Source organism: Medicago sativa, chromosome 2 (genome assembly GCF_051527215.1).
Source record: "Medicago sativa cultivar Bolivia chromosome 2, Bolivia_mono, whole genome shotgun sequence".
Lineage (NCBI taxonomy): Eukaryota > Viridiplantae > Streptophyta > Magnoliopsida > Fabales > Fabaceae > Medicago > Medicago sativa.
The window spans coordinates 19,081,223-19,091,280 of record NC_140750.1 but is presented as its reverse complement, the minus strand read 5'-3'; the positions used below and the strand labels follow the sequence as shown (position 1 = coordinate 19,091,280).

General features: G+C 31.9%; 1 protein-coding gene across 1 annotated transcript; it reads left to right on the top strand.

Moving 5' to 3' along the window:
• Positions 1-1,638: 1,638 nt before the first annotated feature.
• On the top strand, positions 1,639-7,363 carry PFD3 (prefoldin 3). The gene is made up of 6 exons (XM_085743575.1): positions 1,639-1,796; positions 2,719-2,776; positions 3,692-3,763; positions 6,281-6,400; positions 6,490-6,591; positions 6,946-7,363. The coding sequence occupies exons 1-6, from the start codon at positions 1,657-1,659 to the stop codon at positions 7,030-7,032; spliced, it is 579 nt and encodes a 192-aa protein (XP_085599701.1). The 5' UTR covers positions 1,639-1,656; the 3' UTR covers positions 7,033-7,363.
• The last annotated feature ends 2,695 nt before the right edge of the window (positions 7,364-10,058 follow it).

Genomic DNA, 10,058 nt, shown 5'->3' with positions numbered 1-10,058 from the left:
AAAGATAAATAAAAAACTAAACTTTGATTTCAAATATTTTTGTGACTACGCTCTGCATTTGATTGATTGTGGTATTTAATTTTAAAGTAGTAAAAAAGAGTGGTTTTAATTGTTACCTTTTAAAATTTTAGTCCCTAAACATACAAGATCATATACTCAAGAAAATTCTTGGTAAACGTTAGACAATTAAGAACTATATTTTTCTGGATGAATATTATGCAGAAAATTAATTAGGAACATAACATTCTAGATAGTGTAACAATACTACTATGAAAGTGACAGCATGTGATTCGTGTTTTTGATAGATGATAAAGATCTGATTCATTGATGATTATTAGGAGTTGCGATAACATGGTAGGTGAGGTGTTTCGTCATGCGAAGACTACCGATGATTAAGACTGATTGTTGTGAGCCACTACATATTTGATTATCAGACAATGCTAAGAATATTGAATGATAAAACAATATAGTTGTATTGGATGTAAGCGACAAACGTTGGTTGTCATACCCTAAACGATTTATTTTTCGTATTAATGAATGAATTTATTTTCAATGATTTGAGTTTTTTTTTTTTTATGGTGGTCGGGGTTCGAACCTCAGACCTTGCATATATTATGCATTGTCCATACTAACTGAGCTAAGCTCACAAGAACATTTGAGTTTTATTTTATGAGTGAATGAAATGTACGACACGAAATGATTTAATAAATAATAGAAAATTTCTCTTTAGGAAGTTTTGAATGTTCTTAGGCACCCTAAAAGTAATCATTCACTCCCAACAATGGTTAATTGTTGTTTAAGGTAAATGAGCAATTTTGGGGGTGTCTTAGAGCATTCCAAGATGCCTAAAGAGTATTCTTTTCAAAAATGTGAATTTTTTTTCAAGGGCTAATTAACCATCCAAAACCAAGCCCATGATTTTCCATAATCTAATGAAAATTGTTTTTCTACCTTTGGTTTTTGCTCATTCCCATCCCAATTTTCCCTAATTAACCACAACATTTCACGCTCGGTTATTTTAAGCCCCTAAATGTGCATTTTTCACAATATTCATCATTGGCTATCACTACATCATTTACCACATTCGTTCATGCACAATACCTTATATTTACTTTATTAATTATCAATTATTCAGTACATTTTTTAAAAAACTTTTATTTGCTCAATGGTAAGCATGTTTTAGAAAGATCAATTCATTCATTTCCAAAATAAATCTTAACTAAAAATACACAAGTATGCAAAATCAATTCCAAAACAATAAAATACGACAAATTTATTTAGCTTTAATTCCATCTCCATTCAAATCGGGAAATAAACGAAGCATTGTGTTACATTACATTACCTTCTCCCCAAGGGTATTGTATCGTCATGATGTTGGATCCAAAACAATAAATGTTGTTCTGTTAACTTGCCTAAAACCCACGCATGTCAACTCACGTTGGATACCAACACATGTTAACTCACACGGATACCAAATGGAAGTTAACTCACGCTGAGGTTATTTAGGAAAAATTAGGGTGGGAATGAGCAAAAATGAAAGGGAGAAGAGTAAATTTCTAATCTAAATCAAATTTGGGCTTAACAATAGCCCAAAACAAAACGACAACAAATAAAGCGTCGTGTTACTGCGTTCGATTCGATTGCAGTGCTTCAACAATGGCGTCTTCTTCGTCTTCATCATCAGCGGTGACAGAACGAAGAGGAATACCAGGTGCACAGTTTGTTGAAGATGTTCAAACCTATCTCACTCAATTAGGTCTCGATGTTAATTCTGCTCTCGCTTTTCTTCAAGAAAGGTAATTTTTCTTTTCTTTTCTGATTTACTTTCTCAAAATCTCATTTTTCATGGATCTTCTTTGTTTTTACTGCTAGATCATATTGAATATTAGTTTTTATTTTCATTTGTATAGTTTAGTTTGGATGCAAGTTCATTTTGTTGTATAGTTGCATTTTGAATTAATTAATTTATAGCAAGTTTCTTCTGAAGTGTTATGGGGAGTTGGATTTGTATGACATTTTAGTACTTTATGGTGTGAAAGAGTATGTTTAGCGGCATCGACAAGTTAGTATCGTGTCCGGTGTCTATGTCAGTACTTCGTAGATAATTACTAACAGTAGGTTTTAGGTAAAGTATTAAGATGAAAAGGGATGGATAATAACTTAAACTGAATGTGATTATGAGGTAAATTGGATTAATATAGGTTGTTTAGAAGAATGTACGATTACAGTCTTCGAAAATTTTGGTTTGAATTTCGGAGTGGTGAGAAAATTCGTGATTTTGGATTGGCTGCAAAGCAATAGTGATTGAAATCTGAATTTCATAATGAAGTAATTTTGGATAAATGATAATTTTGTTAACTGCTTCTGTATCACTGGTATGAAAGTTATAGTTAGATTAGTGAATGAGGTAGCTTGCAATGTGAATGAGGTAACTTTGAAAAGTATTGTACTTAGATTTTCATTCTCTGGATTCATTAACTGCATACAGTTTGTAAAGTTCGTTTTTTATCTATATTTTTTATGAATGGAATTTATCCATATGAAATGAAACACCTTGCTTTGTTATTAATAGTTGATTTTACTGAGAAAACATGTTTTGCAAGTTAATATTGCATTGGCTTAACACTTGAGAGTGAATTTATTTTATGCTTTAAAGGGGATTTAACTTTTATTTATAAGTTTTTGTGTGAATGATGTCTGAGGATATATTTCTTGCAGGCTTCAGCAATACAAGGTTGTTGAAATGAAGCTCCTCGCGCAGCAAAGGGAACTTCAGGTATTGTTGAAATGAAGCATATTATACTTTATCTTTAGGTTTTGTTACCTTGTAGTTTGTTAATAGTTTGATTGAAGATAAAAAGGAAAAATATCTTACTATATTTGAAACTAGAAAGAACCAATGGCATTTTAAGATTTCAACTTCTGGAAAGGACACATACAAATTTCGCATTTTTATGCCAGCATAGGCTGCTGGCTGAAACAAGCAGTAAACTCTATGGTTTGGGCTCGTGTTACGGGATTCAATAATATAACTTTTCGTTTTGAAAACATGCATGGGCTTAAACAAGACTAGACAGTTTGGTCTAAAGTAAACTGAGTTGCAGTGTATTTGCAATGATTAAACTCCAATCCAAAGTTGTTGCATTTTCTGCACTTTGATTAAAAAAATGTCGTTTCTGAATGCTTTAATTCAATCATAATTACCTTTCTAATTGATTTGGGGTAGTACCTATAGTAGAAAAGATGTTAAAAAACAGGCTTAGGTTGTTTGGGCATGTAGAGAGGAGACATGTAGATGTAGATGATGTAGTGCGAAAGAGTAAATCATATGGAGGAGAGTCGGATCAAAAAAGGTAGAGGAAGACCTATAAAAAAACTATTAAGAGAAACTATTAGGAAAGATTTAGACATTAATGAGTTGGATCCAAATATGGTTTGTGATAGAACATTATGGTGTAATTTAATCCATGTAGCCGACCCCACTTAGTGGGATAAGGTTTGGTTGTTGTTGTTGTTTTAAAGTTTCAAGTAAAGCAAGAAAATAATGTTGTTTGTTTGTTCTATTTTGGTCATTAGTTTTCAACATGAAACAATTCATCCAAATGCTATTCTGTGTCTGTCTCTGTGTGTGTGTGTGTGTGTTCATTTTCTTTCAGTACATAGTAGTGACACTATTTGTGGTGGTTTGCAGGCTAAGATACCGGATATTGAAAAGTGCTTAGATGTTGTTGCGACTTTGCAAGCAAAGAAGGGCACCGGTGAGGTTCGTTTGAGGACTGATTTTCTATAACAAACTATAGTAGTAGATAAATTTTAGATAAAACGTTTTTGGACATATATCTTTCAAATGTTCAGATTGGCTGTTAACAGACTACTGCTTAAATCTGAAATTTTGTGCATTTTATTTGGTTGTGCTGCACTTACAAGTTACAATGTATGCAATAATTTTAATATTACTATTTACTACATCCTTAAGAGGTTCTGATTTCTCAATAATATACAAGCACTAATTACATGGCTGACCATGCCTTTTGTCTAGAGGTATATTTATTTGTTCTTGTTGTCACATGATGGCTACATATAGATCATTTCATTTTCCTGTTTGTGTCGTCCATGAAGAAGTTAATGGCTTGAGCCCCCATGTTTAATTGTTGAATTTCAATGCTGCTGCTTGTTTCATTTTTCTAGTTTTGTGACATTTACTTCCATGCCTTCAATTTTCTTTTCTGGGTATGTCAAGTTTATACGTGAAAACGTTTTTTTGCCTGCTGGAATTTGGCTATTGATTGTCAACCCCTAATAGTTGATTCATCATCTCAGCTACTAGAATTTATTTTCTGTCTTATAACATTGATAAATGATTAATTTTCCCAACATAAAGATGTAGTTCTAAACACATAGTTATGAGAATTCATGTTTGTGCTGAATGCACTGCATCGTGAAGTCCTAGAAAAGGATTTTTTGTTTATGCTGAATGCACTACAGTGCTTTCATATTGACACAAGTACTCATGAACAGAACAACAGGCTTTTGTTCATTATTTATTAGCTAGGTTTAAACTTGCACTTGTTAGATTGTGTCCTAAACTCTTCTAGTTAGAACTCTTTGGCCATCTGCACATTAGTGCACAAGAACAAAATGTCAGAATAAGTGTGACATGGAACTTAATACTACTGTAACCAAAGCCTTTTGTCACTAGTTGGTGTTGGCTACAAAGATCAGACAATAACCCGATGTCCTATCATGTATCGTGTCGGATGACAAACTATTTAAATTCTAATGCTTCTTAATGGTTTCACTATACCTTGAATCATTGGTCTGTTCTTCCGGTCCTCCTTAACTAATTCTTTTACGAGCCGTCTCAACCCATGTCCAACTCATTTATGACAAGACTGCCATATCATTCCTGTAGATGTCACTCTAATCATGTTTTGCCAGTGTTGTCCATGACAGAGAGCCAAATACTGTCATACCAGCCGCCTCCATCCTTCACAAAATTGGCTACGGCGGAAAGCCAAAAACCCACCACCGATATTTGACAACACTGTGTTTTGTGTAGCACACATTCATTTAATATTCCAATGTAGAATTAACTCCCATTAAAGAAACCCGAAATACTCCCTTAAGTGTGGAGTATTATCCAATTCTAACTTGGACAATGTTTTAAGAAAACTATATATCAAATAATAATCAAAGTCCTCCATTAAATAAGGCATCTTAAGGATATTGTATCCTTAAGATAATAAAATCCTAAACAAATTAAAGTAATAGATCAGTCCTACCCTAATTAAACAGTATAATCTTAGTAAAATATAAATTTTGTTGAACTAGATATCTTATCAAAGATAAATCTCTAAAATTAAGGAATATATCAATCAATATCCTATTAATATAAGGGTCATGCTAACAAGTGCACGCTTGTTAAGGATTCAAAAATGGAAATAATTGATAAGTATTATGTAGAAAAAGTTACTTTTTAAAATTTCAATGTGTTGAATACACCGTTTCCAAGATAAAACGTCCTCTTTAGATTTCTAAACAAGCGCCCTTAGGTCACTTGTTAGCATTTCCCTTGATTATCTTGAAATTTATAGATTGAATGTATTGTATACAATCAATCTTAATATATTATTGCATCATCCCCCCTCTGGACGATTTTACCTAGCATTAAACATACAGTACTCCTTCACAGAGTTTGAACAACTCCCTAAATTATACCTTTATATACTTCTTTTTTTTCAAATGGGGAATTAAGTTGATTTCAAATGTTTGAATGTTATGGTCTATCTCAAATTTGCATCTTGTTTAGGTAATTCCAAATGATGTTACATCCGTAATGTAGAATGTGAATGGGTGTGCTTGGTGTCATATGTTCAAGCCGCACCCTTTCCAGGACTAACATACAACCCCTACCCTGCAAGAAAATTATCAACACTATTGCAAATAACATTATATTTTGTCAATGGTAACGATATTACTGCTACTGCTAGTATGCAATGCCTTACACGTAGTACTTTTATATCAGTTACATTGAAAACTAAGGTTTGTGAGTGGTCAAAATCCTTTTTATACAATAGTTACTGCTAGTATGCTATGGACTCTGGAGCCCTAAGTAACGATTATCAATTCCTCATCATTTTGTGTAGTGTAAAGATTTAATTTTGATCCATTTTGAAGCCTTATGATGCAACTATTTAAAACCATTTTAAATTTATTTACTACAAGCAAAAATGTTAGTTGTTTTAGAAATTAGAAGATTTATGTTTGACCTTGGATACAGGAACTTATTGCCGATTTTGAGGTGTCAGAAGGCATATATTCACGAGCTTCCATCGAAGAAACTGATTCTGTGTGTTTATGGCTGGGAGCAAATGTTATGTTGGAATATTCATTAGAAGAGGTACGTGTATTTTAGTTTTGGGTATTATAGTTGTTTTTTCCTCGGTTAAATTTTAACTTACATAAGAACAATATGATTTTCTGTTGCAGGCTACTGCTCTTCTACAGAAAAACCTGGATAATGCTAGAGCCAGTTTAGAAGTTCTTGTTGCTGATCTACTGTTTTTAAGGGACCAAACGACAATTACTCAGGTCTGATTGCTAACTATCAAGTGCCTCATTTTTTTTTGCTTTTCACACATTACAATAAAATGTAAATTTATGTTAACATCAGAGGGAGAGGGGTGTAAGAATATTTATTTACTGCAAACCATAAACTGCAGCAGCACATTTTCCTTCATTCCTTTGCATTCTTATTAGGCAAGCATGCAATGTAATGTTTTCAACTCATTACTTCGAACGTTCTCATCTTCTCTCCTCCAGCTTCATGCCTACCATGGACACCCTTATAGATGCATCTGGGATATTTGAATAGCCTTTTATTTTATTTTTTGCATTGACAATAACTATCTTTTGACTTTAGTTATTGATTGTATATGTTATCAGGTTACAATTGCTCGTGTTTATAATTGGGATGTCCATCAACGGAGAACTCAACAAGCTGCTGCAGCTACTACAATTGCTCAAGAGTAGCATTGAAGAGAAATTGTTCACACTTAGATCTAAAGTTGTCTACTTACACCGTTCAGCTTAGATTATGCGTCTAGTCTCTTGCCAGTTTTTAATTTTGATGAATTGTGGTTCCTTCCTGTCTGTAGTTCTGGTTTGCCCAAAGTAGTTTCTAGGATAGGAACCATTTCTTTTTTATATATATGTATGTTGATTATTGATTATGATTATGATTTCTTCGTCTCTGAAACATTTTTGTATAATTGATGGGAAAGTTTTGTCTTGTATGATCATACGGGTGTATTCTACTCTGCAATTTGGTTTTACTTGTTTAATTTTATATTGCTGATGCTAATGTTACTTGTCTGTTTTAAATTCAAATAGTACTAGATTAGACGGATAATAAATATGGCCCCTAGAAAAGTTTCAATTTGTTAATGAAAACTATGTACACCATTCAAATTAAATAAACAAAAGGACAAGACATCTTATTCATTTACCCTCTAACATTGTCTGCTTCATCTTATCTTTCCTCAAAAGGGTCGTGGATTTGGATGTTTTTATAATGAATACAATATTGCCATGTTAGTCAAGGATGAAATGATGCCTAGCCTTGTTTGTTAATGCATGATCTAGTCAACTTGTTTACTGTTACAATTTGTGAATAGTAACGCAATAATATAAAACTAGGAAACCATAATAAATAGCATGAAAGATCTCTTCAAAAAAAAAAAAATGTCTGAAAGATCTGTTTGTTTTTAATGAATGGAAGTTTGGTTGAGTGGCAACGTTGACATGAGGTTGAAGTTGAACTACTATTACGGTTAGCAGATTAATTATTTTTTTGGCACAGACTCTTTCACATGGACGATTGTTTGTTGGTGTCTGAATTCAAAAGCATATTTGAACTGTTAAATGTATGAAGCAAAAAAACAAAATGTGTTACGAGTCCGACATTCGATTATATATTAATTGAATATTTATTTATAAATGGTGATTAATTTTCATCTTACAAGGTGATTTTGTAAGAATAAGTAAGATCCAATCCGAAATTTAAAAATGATATCCGAACATGGTTAAATTTTGTAGTTACATTTAATATCGGATAAACCTAAAAAATGTTTGGTTATTTTGAAACAAAACTAATTTAATCTTTAAATCCATATTTCATTGAAAGTGATAAAGATAACTTTCTTTTTTGAGGGGAATGTACTTTCTTGCTAGCTTGAAAAGTTATACGTAAGTTCACATCAACTTTTTAAAATTTGGAAATATCAAAAAGTTGTTACCTGTTTTTGTAATCAAAATTAAAATTAATCAAATCAACTTGGTTCACAATAATGTACAATAAATTTTTATAAAAACACAATTTAATAAGTTTTTATTTATATTTTTTAACTTTTTTAAATTTTTATGTTTTCCAACTTACAGTTAGAAATCCAGACATAACAAAGATGCAGTAAGGTAAGCTTTCTATGTCATAGAACAATAGCCTAAAAAAGTTTTATGCTAACATATTTACATTTTTTTTAAAGTAGATAAACGAAATGATAATAGTCATTAAAAACTCAACCACATAAATAGATGTGTTGGAGTTCTAACCCCAACCTAACAATTTCAATATTTTTTTTAGTTGAACTATCATCCTAGCAATTTCAATATAATAAAACATCTTTTTATTATATTGCTAAGTCATATTTCCCTGTGATGAATGTTTTTGTAAGTGTAACGACACAATCAAACATTTGCCTAAAAAAAGACAACAAAAACTGTTGACATCTAAACATAGTATAAAATGTTGACATCTAAACATAATTTATTATACTGCTGTGTCATATTCCACTATGGTCGATATTTTGTGAGTGTGATAAGATAATTAAATACGATTGAACATTTGGATAACATGTGTAGGTTAGGATCCTAAATCAACATGTATATACATCTAGGAAGCAAAGTTTATTTTGTCGACTTAAATTAATTTTTGCTAAAGCACTTTATATTTTTTAAAACTATAGTACTTCATTGGCAAAAAAAACCATAGTCGTATTCTCTCAAAAAAAAAACCATAGTCGTATAATTTTTGAACATAATCCAGTTGCGTCGCAAGCTGGTAATTCAATTTGAAAATTGCTTTTTTGACAAAGAATACTTTCAATTGACACAAGTAAATGACGTTAATGCTCCTGGCGGTAGTTAATTACCGCTAAAAGATCCGCCGGTAGTTAACTACCGTTAGTCCCAACGGTAGTTAACTACCGCTGCATTCTGTATCTTAAAAACGCAGAAACTGCAGTTTCTGGTTAACAAAATACATGCAAACCTCATTCAAAATTCAATCCAAAATCACCCAAACCTCTTTTGCACGAAAATCATCCTAATTTCTTCAAGCAAATCACAAGTAAATCATCTTAATCCTATTTACATGCAATGTAAGTTGTTTAGGGTTGTATTTTCATAATTTTAGCAAAATGTTAGTGTTTAGGTTAGGTTTAGAAATTGCAAATTAGTATAAAATTTGATGTTGTAATGGATTGTTTATGCTGGCATTGTTGTTTAGAGTAGGTTTAGGTACAAAGTAGTTGTTTAGATGTTCAAATAACACTAATTGTGCTCCTAATTTAGAATGCACATAAGGTGTTTGATAAAATGCATAAGTGAGGAAATATTGCTCTTTTTGTGTAATTTGTTTTCAAATATGTTCAATTTTATAAAGTATATATGTTATAATTATTATAAGCTTGAATTTTTAAATTTTTTGGCAAGTTTGAAGAATGACATAATGTGGTATGTTATATAAATGCCTAAGTTGTTGAATGATTCTAAGTGTGGATTTGTATGAATGCCTAAGTTTCATTTTTGATATGTTACATGTTACTTGCCATGTTCAATGCCTTAAAAGTTTTAAATACATTGTATGAACGCCTAATTTGTATGAATGCCTATGTTCAATGCCTTAAGGAAATGCTTAGGATTATCTTGAGGCAGATAATGTAGTTCCTGAGGGTGAGCCTGAGGCGGCGACTCAGCCACGACGTCGTCGTGTTCCGTTG